This window comes from Oryzias melastigma, linkage group LG12, assembly GCF_002922805.2.
Source record: "Oryzias melastigma strain HK-1 linkage group LG12, ASM292280v2, whole genome shotgun sequence".
In the NCBI taxonomy this organism is placed as follows: Eukaryota; Metazoa; Chordata; class Actinopteri; order Beloniformes; family Adrianichthyidae; genus Oryzias; species Oryzias melastigma.
Genome location: NC_050523.1, coordinates 25,721,418 through 25,739,507, shown reverse-complemented (window position 1 = coordinate 25,739,507; position 18,090 = coordinate 25,721,418). Strand labels below are relative to the sequence as shown.

Genomic DNA, 18,090 nt, shown 5'->3' with positions numbered 1-18,090 from the left:
GATGCAAAATAACAAATGTGCAATTGCACATTTACAGGCAGTCGCAAACTGACCTTATTGTGAATCTACCATCTGCATTTTGACGATAACAGTCACTTGTGAGCTAATTGAATCGACAATAAAAGCTCGCACACTTCCTGTTTCAACGCCTGTGTGTTTGAGAGCAGCTGAAGGAACAGATAAGCTGCTGATGCTCCATCACGCTTCTGATTGGACAGCCAACTCAAGCCAACACAGCCGGATTCCCGTTTGAACTTTACACTTTCACCACTTGCTGCGCAGACGGACAGATCTGTTCTGTCTTCCACTGTCTGAATTCTAGTATTGATTTCAGTTTGGTGTCAGTTTTTATTTTATGAAGGTTTTTTTTTTACTTCTTTACTTCTCTTCTTGCATTGCTGTTATTTGTATGCATTTTCTCTGTTTGCCAAAACTTTATACACTTATTTTGAGTGAATGCTTTGCAGCATTCTCACAGTGATTCTCTTGCTCCTTTCTGTACATGTTTTTGGCACATAAAAACTCCGTCACACTTTTAGCGATTTTAGCAATCTTAGTATCAAAATGTTTAGCTCGTTCAGAACATTACTGCTTGTATTTTTAGTATTTATAAAATGTATAGTTTTTGAATTGTTGAGCTAAATATGGCTCACAGGAAATGAAGGAGAAATTGCTCAAATCCTTCAAAACCTTTGTGCACTATGAAACCTATAAACTTCCACATACTTTCAGCTAAAGACAACCTTAACCCTTTAAAATGTTCAGAAAATAATGTTTTTTTGTTGTTGTTGTTATTTTTGATAATTTGGAAATTAGCTTTGAATTCAGCAACATGCTAGCTGTTTTTGAATAATTTCAACATTTTTCAAGTTTTTTAAGGTGCTTTCCCCGCCCCTCTTTTGCCACGTGGCAAAGTCGCTGCTTTCCGCCTGTCAAAAAATGTGTTCCTGACGCCGTGGCTGCATATGGGAGGAGCTACCGGCTTTGTCTGTGGATATCTCACCTCGAATGAATGGAAGACACATAGGATGTCGAGGAATCAGGTTTATTTATTGTGAAGAGTTCTACAAAAATATTATCTGTCCATGTTTGGGTTTAATATCATTATTAAAAGATTATAAAAAAAAAATGTTATTAAATATCATTATTAAAAGATTATTAAAAGAAATGTTATTAAATATTATTATTAAAAGATTTTCCCGGTACAGGGGGCTGTGTCTGTATGACAGCTGCTTCCAATGTGTTTCCATAGTTGAGCTTAAAGCTCACTGTCTGGTATTAATCCGAGGGGAAAAATTTAATTTTAGGAGACCTTTTTTTTTTTTTTAATGTCTCAATGAGGCCAGAGCCGACTGGGGTTGGGCACCGATTGGGTTTTATTTGGTTCCGTGGCCAAAGTGGTTCTTTGGTACTTCAGTTATAAAAATAATACCTACATTTTCCTAAATCAACACATTTTCATTCCCAAGTCACATATTGACGCATGGTTAAGACCAGATCAAAAATTGAATTTTTGATGTGGAGGCTGATGCGACACGATGACATGTCAAAGGTCAGAAATTTAAATTTTTGCTGCGCCACGTGATTCCCGCCTCGCCGCTCAAATCGAGCTGCTGGCAGACCTTCGCACTGCTCCAGTCACTCAAATTGCGCCTCGGGGCTTCAGTTCGCCTCAGAGCGCGCCTGTACCATTGACGTAACATTGAAACTAGATCGTGTTCGGTGTGAATGCACCTTTAGGCAAATTTGGAGTTTAGCTAATATTTTAGCATTATGCTAGATGTTTTGGCAAAAAATAACTTTTTTCTTTTACTAATTCGACATTCAGCTAAGGTTTAGGCAAGCTTTCAGATTCAGTGTTTTCAGCTGCCAAATTAGTTTGAGCATTTTTACCTACCAGTTCTAGCATTTCAGCTATCAGCACTAGCATCGTCAGCAGCCACATTTAGCTTACAGCGTTCACACTAGCATTATTGCAGGTAATGATATAAATCTAGTTCTCTTTAATTTTCATAAATGCTCTCATGTTCTTACATTTTTTCTGAGTCATCTTGTTCTCTGTTTGTTTCTAGTTTCTTTTGTTTCTTTGTTGTCTATTTCGATGGACACGTCTGTCTGATTTTTTTTTTTTTAAACAGTAGTAGGAGTCACATTGGCAGAGCGAATGTGGTTGGTGGTTCCTGTCTGTGCTCAAATCGTCTGTATTACTGACGCCGAACATTAAGCTCAACACGGAAAAACACGCTCCCTGCAAACAGCAAATGAAAGAAATCCCCATGTAATGTGGCTCTGTTACAAGCCAGCTAACACCACACACCGCGTGGGATGTGAGCTGTGCAAATTTAAACTGTTGACAGTTCTCTTAGTAAAGCAGATGTTGCTGTCAGTTTGTATGTTAATTATGAGCCTTTAAATGACTTTTCTCTGTCTCTTTCTGTTTCAGTGCCCAGTGCTCCACCACAGAACATCACCTTGGAAGTTGTCTTGTCAAGGGTAGGTCCAAAATATCTTACCTTAAAATGTGTAGGAAACATTTGGCAAAGCACAAGCACATTATAGTGTGACAGTACAGTTTAAATAAAAACTAAAATAGCGATGTCTTTTGATGTTAGTTAAATGGTAAATGCTCACATAACACTTTGCACCAATTTTAGGACCCAAAGTGCTAGACAGTCTCCATCCTTTAACATAATGTAACTTTTCAACCGTTAACACAATAATTCCAGTAGATTCTGAGGGAGAAAAGTGGCTCACTTTTCTCCCTCAGAATCTACTGGAATTATCGTTTTAACGGTTGAAAAGTTACAGTGAATTAAAGAACATAAACACTAAACTTCTGTTCCATTTTTAGAAATGCATTTCAGTCATTGAGTTGGAGACGAGAGATTTTTGTTCAAGATGATTCCTCAAGTTTCCTCAGTGGGTACCGAACGGATGAATGTTTGTTCTGACACTTGTCTGAACTGTGACATGGCCATCACTCAGCAGTGGCTCTCCGGTGACATGACCTCGTTTTATTGATTGATGGGACACTAACTCCATTATCCATTTTCCCTTCTCATTTACGTTCCTCTTTTTTTTCTAGCTCTTTGTGTGATTTTTGAAGTCTAAAGACCTCACTATAGTCTAGTACAGTGTTTCCCAATCCTGGTCCTCGGGGCACACTGTCCTGCATGTTTTCCATGTTGCCCTGCTTATGCACACCTGATTCAGCTCATCATCAGGCTCAGCAGAAGCCTGACAATGACGGTCATCAAAGGCAGGTGTGTTTGAGCAGGGTTGGATTAAAAAAACGCCGGACAGTGTGCCCTGAGGACCAGGGTTGGGAAACACTGGTCTAGTGCACCCTTTTATCTAATCCTCCATGCCATTTTTTCAGTGGAAAAAGCAAATGTTTGCCGTCCAAGTAACAGCACAGAAAGTGGGTCAGCAGTTTTAAAGCTGCTAAATGTTGGTAAGGACATCTTAGAGAAAATGTTTATTTTTGTTTTGAAAAACTTTCCAACTAGCTGGTTGGGTCGATCATTACATTTATGAAAGAGAGTAGTAGTTTATAAAAGTAAAAAGGATTTCTACACTGTCAGGAAGTGGTTAGAATTCCTATTCCTCAGTTTAATGTCAACTGGGAAAAGTGTTTAGCTAATCTTAAAATCAATATATTTTCAGTTTAGAAATGAAATTTTCACATGTGAAAATGTTTGTTTGTTTTGGCTCAACCAGAGGAGCTTATCTCTAAAAGAGGTAATAGTGAGTAGGGTTGGGCACCGATTGGGTTTCATTCGGTTCCGGTACCAAAGCGGTTCTTTGGTTTCGGTTCCCAATCAGTGCCAATTTTGGCACTTCAGTTATAAAAATAATGACTACATCATCCCAAATCAACACATTTTCTTTCCCAAGTTATCACATATAGACGCATGATTAAACCTCAGCCTCAAAAATTCACACTTTGGGTTTTGTTGTTTTCTTTTTTTTACTTTTTTTTGACGTGCTGGCTTTGCTGTATTAAATCAGAGCTCCCAAACCTCCGGGCCGCACACCGTTGGCCTGCCCCTCTTTCGCCGCGCAATGAATTCGCTGCTCGCCGCCCGTCAAAAATGTGATCCTGAGCTTGACGCCGCGGCTACGTGTGGGTGTCTGTGTGTGTCTCAGTTTCAATGAATGGATGGCACGGATGATCTTGAAAGATCAGGTTTATTTACTGTGAAGAGTTCTACAAAAAAAGAAATCCTTCAAAGACTTTATCGCTACCGAGGCTTTTATCTCTCTCAAGGGGTGTGTCTGGATGACAGCCACTTCCACTGTGTTTCTGTCTCTGTGACTGAGTTTGAAGGCTGTCCTGCATTAACCCGAGAAGGGGAAATAGGGTATCTCTTTTTGTTATAATCTGGAGGAAAATAAGTAAAATATCACAGTTCAGGAGACCCGAGCAGGCTGTCTATTTCCTGGTGTATTGAGCGAGTGAGCTCCGCTGAAGTCCGGGAGGCTGGCTGCGCAAAGCTGCGTTCCTGATTGGCTGATACGAAGCAGCGAACTGTCAAACTTCAGTGACCTGCTGTGGAATGCAGCCAAATATCATCATCATCCTCGCCCCGTCACTGATCTTATATGATCTACTATCACAGGAAAGGCAGAAGGATTGGCTAGAACTTCAACGTACTGAACAGAGTAGAGGTGACTGACAAGACAAATAGACCTTCGATGAAACTAAGCATCGAAATGAGGAACCGATTGCAGCAGCTTCTTTATGTTTCTGTAGAACTGCATATTTCATAACGGTTCCTTCTTGAAATCAAATTTCAGTGCCCGACCCAAAAAGTAAGGACTGAAAGCTGAACTGAAGTTCATTCTGAGGTCTGGCTGAGGCTTATATGAACTTTTAAAGGTCCAGGAAAGTAAAATGACTAATCCTAAATAGGGTGCTTTACACAGGTGTCACAAAGCAGCCTGAGAGAGAATGATGAATGCCTCATGTTAGACGCTCATCGTTTATTTTCATGGAGAGCAGGTTTATGCTGTCTGTGGAAAGTTGACCTCATTTAGATTCTGCCTGATTATTTTTCTCACACGTCCCTCATATTTCTCCACCTTTCAGCTTCTAGATAAAGCTTGATCAATCACTAATGTTAGGTCTGCTATGCATTTAAGATTGGAATATCTTTCCAAACAAAGACAGATAAAGAAGATAACAGAATCTGAGACTGAATTCAGAAACCTGCCCTTATGCTTCTCAACATGCTGTATCCACCCCCTGAACTCTGACCCTGATGGCCTTCACTCTTGGTTTTTAATTGCACATTAGACATGTTGTGTCCTTTGGTGGGAGGGATCTCGGACTCCACAGCCAACAATCAGGAGGGGTCCACCAAATTTCAGTAAATAGACACCTTCTTCCCACATGCAGTACTCTCCATAAAGGTATATCATCAAGGAGGATGGTTGCCTCTAATCTTTTGTCTATTGCCCCATCCCTTATGGGGGAGCCAGCAGCTGGTGGTAGTTGTGTGTCTGAGCCGTTGGCTCATTGGGCGCCTGTTCATCATTCTGTCATCATGATCATGCTACGCACCTGTTCAGTCAGGTATTGAAGGATCCTCCCAATATCATCCCAGTGCTACATTCTAGTAGTTTCTACTTTTTCCAGCAAGACAGTTTGTGTCTGATTATGGATCAGAGTTACCTGTCACCACCTGTCTTCTCTTAACCCTAAGCTGCTTCACTTAAGTCACCACCTTTGCTTGTCTTTTCTTTACTTCTTGCCTCATCCTGTCAGCGACCCTTGCTCCCTACGACCAAGAGTTTGCTTTACAGACGACTGTGTCTGATGTCCTCGTTCTCAGCTCGGCTCTGTATTTCATCTCTGCACATCCACAGCAGCGGCTTAAGCTGAACATATCTGAAAGCCCAGTCTCTGCTGAACAATCAAACTGTTTCTTCAGCTGAAAGTATGCAGAAGATTTCAAAGGACACAAAGTTTTTGAAGGTTTTAAACTCTTCCTCATTCACTATTATAAGCTAAATATTCAAATATGTACAGCGTCTATTAAATATCTAAATATATAGTATGTTTCTCTTACTAAAGTACAACCAGACATCTCCAGGTAAGCTTGATGGTTTCAAACTAAAATGGCTGAAAGAACTGAAAGCAGGAAAAGTTTAAATAAGCTGAAACACTTATGTCTCATTTCCACTGAGCGGTCTGGACCAGACCAGTCCTATCCTGGACGGTTTAGAACTTAATTCAAGTCCATTGAGCGTTGAACCATCAAAGCGCATGTTCCATTGAGCAGAGGAGTCAGGTAACACCTGAAAAGGGGGAGGGGTCTCTGTATTTGTGGATTCGTTATGTCTCCGGTCCCCAACCCCTGAGAATAAGAGGAATACAGTAAGTAAAGAATTTATTATTCTTTGCAAGAAGATTGCGGAGGTGTAGAAGAACCCATATAAAAAAAGGACAAAACTTTGGGTTTTGATCTTGAGTCAGGAAAAGTGCTGATCAGACGCTTCCTGTTGTCGTAAAACCTGTCCACCAATCAATGAGTTACATCATGTGATGACAGAAGCTCCGCCCTCATGGGTCCATTCCATTTTTCTATGGACCTACGACCAACGGGGGACCAGAAATGGTACAAGTAGGTCCTGTTTAACTGGTCCATTTTGTAATGGAAACACTCAAAAGTCCAGTTCGGTCTGGAGCGCTCAGTGGAAAGCAGGCATCAGGGAAGCACAGACAGAATCTCAGAAGGCTGCAGAGTAGTGAAGAGTGGTAACGTCAGCAGGGAGGATTATGGGAACTTCAGTCCTCATTATCCTGATCATTGCACCAAAGTGGCTGTCTGTCCTGGGCCAGGAATTCTTTGAACATGTGTCTCATCCCACCATGGAATGCTTTGGATTTGAAAAATCTGTACGACACGTCGGAATCTCCACTTCTTCACCCTTAGTATCTCCTTACATAATGAATAAATATTCTCTACAACCTGTTGCTGGCAGCATGGCTGCAGAATAAAATGTGAATGAACATTTTCACTCTACAGGTTCACTGAGTGACATTTTGAGTGAGCCACCGGTGTGTGCCCTGTCCAGCCTGAATCCCCCCATGAGGGCAGTTGTTTCTAAGGCTTTTTTAGATTCAAGACGTATGCTTTTCAGTGTTAAACTTTTCAGGAGCCAAATTTAAGGTCAATGCATCTAACTTTTTTCCCATTCTGAGTTTGTTTTTTTTGTTTTTTGTTTTTTTCTAAGACTTCATGTGAACTCGTGCATCATCCCAATAATCATTCTTTAACTGCCACAAGCCCACAGCTGTGCAGCTCTGGTGTGCACATGCATGCATGTCTATCAGAGTGTGTAGGTTCAGCATGAGCCAGTTTCTCAGCAAGTCATCGCTGAAGAAGAAAATCTGTCTCCTTTGTCAAGTTTTGCTGTCAAGCCAACTTTTCAGACAAATGTGACATTTCCTCAACTTTCCTCCACTCAGCACAGAGTTACTGTGAAAATGTGTGTGTTGGACGCTTGGCTGAACACAGCACTGCAGTTCCCACTGTCTTGGGCTCCGGGGTCTTTGCCCTGAAATCTCTAGAGAGTCAAGTTTGGGTCACTGTCACTGACAGGTTCGGGAAAGTGGGAGATTCGGAAACATCCAGTTTAAACTGTAGACATGTAAGATCTTAGTGTGTCTAACAGTGGCTAAAGAAGTCATTTTGTTGGAGAAAATAAACATTCTGGTTACTTTTGGCTGAATTTCTTGCATCTAGTCTATCTACAACTTTGACTTTTCGTCTAAACCCACTTAAAGGTTTTCTGTTTGAGTATTATGAAACAAGATTTTGTAGAGGCCACTGCAGGAGTAATTCCCCCTGTTCAAGCTGAGATTTGTTGTCAAAAAAGAAAATGTAAATCCACTGAAGATTGACTCTACCATCAGCAGAAACGACACACCACTGGGTTCTGTGCAATTAACTAGGATTAGGTCACTTCAGTTGTAAAGTCCTGCTGGGATGATATTTTTTGTTTTAATGTGCACATTCCTTAATGTAAATGTTAATGTAAAATATTTCTTGTCATCTATTCATTTTTTTATGGAGCTCATGGTGGAAACTGATAATAGCCAGTTTTTACTGAGTAAAACTTTTTCTTTTTGCAAGATGTCACATGAATTACTTGTTGCACACAAAAACATGTCATCTGGTCAGTTTTGTAACTAATTGTCCTTTTTAATTTTTCTCACTTAGCAAAACCCTTTAAATCATGTGTCGAGGTCAAGGCCCGGGGGCCGGATCCGGCCCTCCGGGTAATTCTATCTGGCCCTCCAGATCATTTTATTTTATTGTTATTAATGACCCGATGTTATCTTGCACTTATTTCTAACTTGTATAATTTTGACTAAATGTATTTTTATGGAGAGTAAAATATTAAAGGTTATTTAAGATTTAAGTTGATTTATTCTGGAATAATATTACTGTCTTTTTATTATTCGTAATTATGTTAAAAAGTTACAATTTTAAAGTTTAAAAATTGTCATTCTGCTAACTTTAAGGACTTTTTTGGCATTTACTAAGATTGTTTAGGCTATATTGGAGTTTAGCTAATATTTCAGCTACATGCTAGCTGTTTTGGCTCATTTAGGCTTTTTTTCAGTTTTTTAGGCTACTTTGAAGTTTAGCTATTTTTTCAGCGACATGCTAGCTGTTTTGGCTCATTTAGGCTTTTTTTTCAGTTTTTTAGGCTACTTTGAAGTTTAGCTATTTTTTCAGCGACATGCTAGCTGTTTTGACTAACCTAGTTTTTTTAAGGTTTTATTAGGCTATTTTGGCATTTAGCTAATGCTTTAGCTGGCTATCAGCTTTAGTGCTTTTTAGCTAATACCTTCAGTGTTTTCAGCTATCAATTTCCGCATTTTCAGCTATCAGCACTAGCATTATCAGCGGCCGCTTTTCTCCTTCAGAATCTACTGGAACTATCGTCTTAATGGTTGAAAAGTTACAGTATGTTAAAGATTTTGTGTTTAAGAGTCACCAGCGATGCCTCAGGTGTTAAAGGGATAATGTTTGTCCCTAACATCATCTTCCACACCTTTAATGGGTTTTTAATGGAAGTTTCAAGAGTTCTGTTGACGTTGAGGAAATTAAAAATATTTCAGAACCCAGGATTTATGTGTATATCGTGGTGGTATAAATAAAAGCAGCCATGGGAACAAAAATAGTATTTCAGATGTAATATGTTAAGCCCAAGCAGTTATTTGTTTTCTGCATGCACACACTGTTGAATGTTATGTTACTGAGCAAATAAAGACATTTTGCCCTCTGTGTGATTGCTCCTTTTACCCAGAGGGCATACCACAAGTGTGTCCACACAACTACACACTCAAATACATGCACTCACTGTCAATGTGATTGCAGCTCTCACCCAGAGGACAAGAACAAACAATCACAGATTGAATTCAGGGAGTGTTTACCCACCTGGTCCTCTGTGTGTATGTTTAAAAGTGTGTGTATGTCTGTGGGTGTGTGTGATCGTGTGTGTGAGAGAGAGGAAAGAGCGTGGTTGAGGTCATAGTGTGAATGAGGTGCTCTGTATGCAGCTCTCACAAAGCTGCTCGCATACAGAGACACCAGAAAGCCACTAAAAGTAGTAGTTGGTAGTAGTAGTACTAGTTGAATATTTTCTATTCTTTTATAATGTTTTATTGCAAATATCAAAAGTATATAGACAAAGTTTCAGCCCAAAACCCAAGTATTACAGTTGACCAAGGAGATGATAGACAGCACTGGTCTAATCAACTTTAAACATAATTTTCTTTTGTGTCTTTTCCATCTTGTCAAACAGTCACTCTGGATTATAAGTCGCACTTTTAAGAGTGAAGTCAAACATTTATGAACAAATTCAATAAACCCGAAGTAACGTTGTCTTTCAGTCCGCTGCCTCTTTTGACGTGCGTCATATTTAAAGCTCAATGTTCGTCCAAAAATGTGTTCATAAACTAGACGCTCCCATTGTGTGTGGAGAAGCTATCTTTTAGCCTCTTCGCTACAAGATGGAGGCTTTGATTGTATACAAGCTTTAACTCATTTAAAATGCACTCAGAGTACGATGATGTCGAGAAGTTAGGTTTATTAATTTTGAAGAACTATAAAAGCATCTGTAATCACGGTCCCATGTCTAGGTTCAGGAGATCATTCAGTCTTTGTCGTTTACTTACGTGGATGGTTACCTTCTAGTCTGCAGGAGCTGCATCTGAATGTCGTGTTTTTAGCTGCTCTTCTGTCTGTTCGTAACCCAGTTTGATGGCCTGCTGTCTCACATTAGTCCAAGGAGAGAAAAATAAAAACGATAATAATGTCTTGATGCAAAAAAGAAAAACATCATAACCTCCATGAGGAGAATGATCAGATTCTCAGCCATGTTTGTTTTGGACGAGACTTCTTCTTCTGTGTTTCTGATAGCAGCAAATACTGACACACAAACCCCTTGTAGTGGTTGTTAGAGGGAAACAATCGCTAAAAGACAACTGGTGGGACAATAATGAATATATGAGCCTATTTATGTCTAAAAGAAATCATAAATAAGTCGCACATGAATATAAGTCACACCCCTGGCAAATCTATGAAAAAACTGCAACTTACAGTCTGGAAAATAGGGTATTTAATAATAAGTAGAACATAAAGAATATGACACTTTATATTTTGCTGACCAATTTTTTATCAACGTCAGATACAACACTTTTTACTGTTCTTTGGTACGGTGGAGAAATGCTGCCAGACAGTTAGTGAGGAGAAGACAGCTAAGAAGGTATGCTAATTAATGTTTATGACAAATAGATTGTCAAAAAAAATGATATGAGAAGCAATGTATATTTTGGTTTTAATGAGCCAGCATCCATCCCTTCACATTGTAGTGAGCTGCTGAGTCTCATCCTCATAGTTCCTTCTTTCTCCGTTTACATCCCATAACGCCCAGCTACGGTGGCCGTTTTGGTTCAGTTGTTCCGCTCCGAGCACGGAGCCTATTTAGACTGAGGAAACACCAAAAATCAGCAAACAGGGATCCAGACGTGCAAGCAAGGATTGTTTAGAAGAACAGAAGAGAACTCTGTTGAGTTGGTAGATGTGACCCAAAGCATTATTTATGTGAAGATGAATCTCTGTTGGAGCACACATGCTGTTTCATTCCTGGACCAGCATGCTGGGGGATAGATGCTGGTGTGAACTCATTTCTCTTGGATACTTTTTTTTCAGTCACTTCCAAAATGAACCTTTGAACAGCACCTCAAACAGCTGCCAGCTTCTACTGTAGATGATTTCTCCATTATTATTGCAGCACTGCACAAGGATCATTAAGAATCCAGACAATTATGGATTCTGGACTAGTTCACTGTTGCACCTGTTATACTGCAATAATTGTTGTGCAGATAATTGACCGGATTCAGTCAGGAGACTGACAGAGCCTGTGTAACTTTTAAATCTTACAGAAAGAACAAAGCTCCATCAGCAAAAGTTGATCACAAAAATGTATGTACATACTGCAAACACACTGTATACATGCTGCATATTTACTGTGTAAATGCCCATTGTGTCCATTTCTGCAGAGGTCTTCAGAGCTGATTACAGAAGTGTGAATGTTTCTGAAAGAGTTTTATAATCTGGAATGTTGAGGAATTCATCTTTGTTGAACTTCAAGTATCAAAATATTACCCCAAAAACACTTTTGTTATAAAAAGTTACACCGTCACTTTTGCTGGGTAATTTTTACCTGATATAATATACTCAATAAAAAGTATTTGTTACAAAAAATAGATCAAAATATGACAACACATGATAAATTAGAGTAGCTTGATTTTATTTTCAAATGTGGTGTATTTAAGAAAATGGAAAACATAAGCATAGAAAGATCCTAAAAACATGCTTGAAAAGGAATTTGAGAACAAAAAATTCCTAAAAATAAAATGATGACACTGGAGGCTTGGTCTTTGGTCCACCCATTCCTGGGACATATGGCTTTGCCCAGGGAATCATGACACTCAGAAAAATGCAATATATTATAAATCATGCAAATAATTTTACTCGGTGAAAATAACCCGCCGATAGTGCTATAGGGTCAATAAGTTTCCTCATAATTATGTTAAAAAAGACCAACTAATATGTAACTGTCAAATGATTTATTAATCACATTCAAATTATTTCAGATTATTATTAATTTTATTTAGTGATTGTATGTGACCATGCATTGCACATATATGAATATAATTTTATTATAAATCAATCTAATGTGATTACAGCAAATTCCGTAGTGTTGGATCTATGTTGCTGCTCAGATTGTGCAGGTGTTTATCCTTTAGTGCTGTCTACTTTTGGTGCATCAGTGTTGTTTAGGCTGTGCTCAGCACTGATTATTATCAGTGTTGCCTTCATCAGCTTGCTGCAGACCACCCTGCATTTACCTTACATCCTTTGAGGGAAAATTAAAAAGGAATGAAGCTCTGGGCTTTTCTGAAGGCGCAGAATGAGGCCATGACTCCGCTTGTCCTGCTGCTCCACATTGTCAGCTGGCTGCTGAATACAAAGCAGCTGCAGGAGGGATTTCTATTCCTGACTCTGACATTTACTCTTCTGCTTTGGTTTAGGAAAGCAGAAAAAACAAAAAAGTGTCAGTCTGGTGTTATACAAATTCACCTTTAAATTAACAGATGTAGTTTTAGTGGTACCAAACCACTACATCTATAGAGACCATTTGTTTTAGTCTGCAAGAGAAAGAGCTTTGACAGACAGTATTTTCTCTCTATAAAATTACTGATTTTACTGAAATTATAGATATTGTGAACTGTATTACTTGGCAGGACCATTAGTGGGCTCAAAGGATAGTTTTAGTGCTTCAGATCAGATCAGATTTCTTGTGCTCTGACACCAATATTTTACACACAACTTGCAGGAAACATAAAAAATGGAAGAAAGAGTGGCTAGACATCAAAAATATAACGAGAAAGTATTTTACAGCTGACTGGGTTGTTTTCTTTGACACTAGGGTCTGTCTCATAGAGTCAGACTGTTTGCTTCATGTTAGAATTGTTTGCTTTAAGGAGGAGACACCGGCATGTCAACTGTCTTGTTATTAACATCAAAGCTCTGAAGAATGTTGCTCAGGAAGTACAGTCCCCCGGTCCTCTCTGGAAGTCTGCCTAATTGTGCATAAAGTGGCCATACCACGGAGTAGAGAAGTTACAGCAACTAAACAAGCCATGCTTTGGGATCAATCGGGATGTGGTACTGAAACCAGAACCGTTTGGTACCGTTTCCATGTCATCAATTTTTACCAGATACATTTCAGCCCTAACAATATTGCTCATCGGTGCAGGCGTGGCAACAGCGCGGACACGACATGCACAAGGAATATATTGTTTTTTATGTATATAGTTTATATACATAAAGTCCAAGTCCACCACTGGCGCCCTGTACTTTTCACAGACGAGAGCAGGTTCACCCTGAGCACCTGTGATAGACGTGAAAGAGTCTGGAGAAGACAAGGAGAACGTTATGCTGCCTGCAACGTGGTTCAACATGACAGGTTTGGTGGTGGGTCAGTGATGGTCTGGGGAGGCATAAGGTATCCAGATGAAATCCTTGAACCCATTGTCAGACCCTACGCTGGTGCAGTAGGTCCTGGTTTCCTCCTAATCCACGACAATGCCCGACCTCACGTGTCAAGAGTATGCATCTGTCGTTTCATGAGGAGCATGCCGCCACGTTGTCAAGCATGCATACAAGATACTGAAAAGGCAAATTAAGTTTTGGAAAAAATTGACTAGCCTGCCACATCTTCATTTCACTCTGATGTTATGGTGTCTACACAACTGAGCCTTCTGTAGGCTGAAAACTTTTATTTCATTAAAAGACTTATTATTTGTATTTGTTATTTGTTATTTGTATAGATATCCAACTTCATATTGAGATCTGATGTATCTAATGTGTTTCTTTAAAGTGCTCCTTTAATTTTTGTGAGCAGTGTGTGTGTATATATATATATATATATATATATATATATATATATATATATATATATATATATATATATATGGAGCATTTACCAAAGTACATTGTGAGGGCTGACAGGGGAAGTATAGATTTTACTGACTCCATGTTTTTCTTTGTGTCCCTTGCCTTGTCCTCTCAAACTTTTAGCCTCTTCTCTCGTCTCATAATAAGTTCTGCTGTAATCAATTAGCAAGATGAGGCGCAGCAGAGGGAACAGGTGCAGCTAAATGTTAATGAATTCCTCTGTGGCTGCCATCATTGTAACACTAGCTGAATATTTAAACTGCTTGTTGCCCCAATGACTTACACCTCTGCTAATGGAAATGGCAGGACACACAAACAGCAGCAGTCGGCATGTTTTACTTCAGTAAGTGTTCTGTATGGGTTCCTATCTCCCATCATTAAAATGAAATAGTTTGTGGACCAGTAATGACAACAATAAGAATCAGAGTTTGTCTAGTTAAGGTAATATTTCCATCCAATGTGAAAGAATAAGAAGCCACTTTTTAAACTTTTAACAGCCTACTAAAACATTTGGCTCTCTTGTCTTGGTCATTTTTATTTGAAATTTTAACTCTCATCATTAAAGGAATTAATCAAAAAGTAAAAAAGCTAAATTGTGCCAACTTTTTGAATTTTTCTATTTCAGTCAGAAAGTTATCAGCTCATTCATTAAAAAACATAGCTTTTAAAATAAAACACATGATGATGTCCTTCACATGTTGGCATAAACCCTAGCACTCTAGTTGTGCCATTTATGGGATTTCTTGCCCAAATTTTCAGCATGACTCCTGCACAGAAACAAAACACGGTGATAGTCCAGAACAAAGTTGTTACTTATATTACATTTATGCACTGCAGTCTGTCAGAAATGCACACAAGTAAAAAAGAAGATATGAGTGAGATCATATCATAAGACAAAGCGTAATTACTTTTCTAGTTCATTAATATTTTGTGATTAATGTTCATTCTGCCAAACACATATGAACACACTCTGGCTTCCACTGAGTGGATTCACAAAATGGTTGATGGCAGATGCCTCACAGAGCAGAGCACACCAGAGGCCCTGCCAACATCTGCTCTGTGTGTGTGTACGTGTGTGTCCATGTGTGTGTTTGTGTCTATGTGTGTGCCAGAGGTGGGTTGTTAACATGCAAATAAAGCAATTAAAATTCATTCAATACACCCCAAACATGCACACAAACACAATGACACACACCCATGCACTGACAAATAGCAGTGCAGTGTATGCAGGAACAAAAGCAGCAGAAATTAGGATGACAACAGAAGCCAATGAGCTTCTCTGCTGACCACTGATGACTCCTGTTTCACCCTGTGCTGGAAAATCCACATAGCAGCTCAGGAAGAAAGAGTTTATTTTCTCTGTACATCAGTGCAAAAGTTCATCTAGTGCTTTGGTGCTCAGGTCTTTTTCAGCCGGTCACTTTAACTGGCATTTTGTAATATTAAAACCATTCAGGTATGATTGAACCATAACTGTCATATTGGATTGTGAATTTTTATGTATGAAAACTAACATTTATTTATTTTATCTTTTATGTGTTCTTCAATTTCTCTGCGGGTCAGCAATGATATCTTCCATTGATAATAGTTATGATCAATATATCTATGTTCCAAATGCTATAAAGCTTGTCAAGCCCGGGACCTCATAATGTCACAGTTTGATGGAAGACTTTCACCATCAGCCACTGCTCCTCATGAATCAGAAGTTAAGTGTAAAAGACAGAAAGTACTTCCCTGGCTCGACGGGGATATGCAGCGCATGTCCATCAACACCTTATGCTCACGCTGACCTCAAAGGACTTTGACACCACCAGCCACATTAATTATACACTGCTTCCCTCTATTATTACACCCAATCACACACTGATGAATGCTCCAGTGCTTGTGGGGTTAGCAGGACTTGGATTCAAACCAATCATGTTGTGACAGACAGATGATGGTTTTCCTCCTAAACCACAGACTTTCTGGAGGATGTCAGACAATTTGAAAAAGACAGATTTATTACTGCAAATGTGCTACATATGCATGGAAAACAGGGAGGAAATGTTTCACAAGAAACTGCAAAACTCAATAAAGTTGTTTGATTGTCTGGAGATGTGTATAAAAAGCAGATGTTTTATCCACAAAGGTTCACACAAGATGAGACTGTGGTTGAGACTTTATTCTTGAAAATAAATACCTTATTCTTGGAGGTCTCAGCATGTCTTCATTGTGTGGTGGCCCTAAACATCATGGTTGAAATGACAAAAAAAAACACAAAAATCCACAATAACTTAAAAATGACCTGATTTCAATTACTTCTTATCTTTAACAGTTGAATTATTCCTGATCCTGCTTTTTTTTCTTCAGAGCATCAAGGTGTCCTGGCAGCCACCTCCACGAAGCAGCCAGAATGGCATCATCACCGCCTACAAGATCAAATACAGAAAAACCGGCCGGCGTGGCGACCAAGAGGCCATTGAACCGAACAACTTCTGGTACCTGTTTACAGGTGAAGCTTAAAGGCTAATTTATTTATTTTTTCAAATATGAAACATGGTCTCTTTCAAAGTTGTTTTACATCACATAAAAATTCAATGGTTGGCAGATCTGCGGTGCACATGTGGGCTGAACCATGGCAAGTGATCCATACAGATTATTGATTATCCGTGATCCGTTACACCCCTACTCATAAAAAATGACAAAATGTTTACATTCAGACATCAGCCTATCTGCTTCGTGGTTCAGAATGACGTCAGTCTGTCTGATGAAAGAGGACCAATCACAGAGCAATTTACAAGAATCCTGTCGTGCAGTTCCATCTCTCAAATTTCAAGATGTTTGCCTGTGAGTAGAGCTGAACATTAGCAAAACCCAGTAGTTTTCTCGATGCTGAACAATGGAGTCATGCTCTCCACTCTACATTTTCATTGAAGGACTCGTTTGATTTGCTGATGCTTTGACCAGAGGATACACCACATTTAAATGTCTAATGGTTGTGTTCCAATTCAAGAACAGAATAAAAAGTCTACTTTTCCTTTGACCACTTGTCTGTCAGCCTGTGTGTTAGAAGGAAAATCGAGTAACACGTCAATATAGAGAGATGTAGTAAAGTATGCTTGTACATTTCTGTCAGTTATAAAAAGCCGTTTGTTTCCACTCAGCATGATGCAGGGCTCAGAGAGACTGACATAAATATTGAAATCTGGCCAAAGAAATGATTCAAATGCTGAACAAATATGTGTCAGCGTGTTTTACTACGTCTTTGTGTCTGGGATTGTGTATGTCTGGATGTGTGGGCGGATTATGCTTAAATTCTTCTTCTTCTTTCTTCTGTGTAGAAGAACGTGTGTGAGTGCTTAGCAGAGTATGTAAGACGGGGTGTGTGGGGGTGTGTGGGTGTGTGTGTGTGTGTGTGCGCGCGCCCTTTCGTGCTTGTGTGCACTTAAACTGCCACCAGCTATTATTTCAATTTGAGCTTTGGAGGATTTGAATGAAACTGATCTCCTTTTCATTATTTCACCCGTACTTATCTTCATCTGTGTGCGTCGGCCTCCATTTCCCTGTTGCAGGTTCCATGATTGTGTGATTTTTTAAATCCAAGCTGGTTGGTGTAATGCTGCCTGTCAGGGGTAACCTCACCTTTTTTATCTTAGCCATAATAAAAATAATAAAAAGCCATATTATTTTCTGTTTTGTTATCACACAAAGGAGCATTGCTTTTATATCTCAACTTGAGCTTTAAGCTCAGTTATTTGTATTCAAAAACAACAATACGACCACTTGAGGCCGTGCAGTCTGTCATAGATAATGTCAAGATATTTTAGGACAGAATTAGAATTTAAATTATATTTCTTCACTGCATTTTGTTTGATCTAAATATGAACTTCTATTTGTACCAAAGGATATTAAATATGTTCTATATTATAATCACCATGCTGAGTTTAAAACACCTGTGCAATACTGGCCTGACTAACGTCTAAGTAACTGTTGCAATTTAAGTTGTCAAACTGCAACATCATGTAAAATACATCCATCCATCCACCCATCCATCCGACCACCC

The 18,090-nt window shown here is 39.1% G+C and overlaps 1 protein-coding gene across 2 annotated transcripts in view; it reads left to right on the top strand.

Moving 5' to 3' along the window:
• Window positions 1-18,090, top strand: part of dcc (DCC netrin 1 receptor) — a 309,299-nt gene that overhangs the window by 200,749 nt on the left and 90,460 nt on the right. For both annotated transcript variants that reach the window (XM_036214404.1, XM_036214403.1), the window contains exons 12-13: window positions 2,444-2,493; window positions 16,398-16,539. In XM_036214404.1, the coding sequence (XP_036070297.1) occupies window positions 2,444-2,493; window positions 16,398-16,539 (192 nt within the window). The remainder of the gene's footprint in view (window positions 1-2,443; window positions 2,494-16,397; window positions 16,540-18,090) is intronic.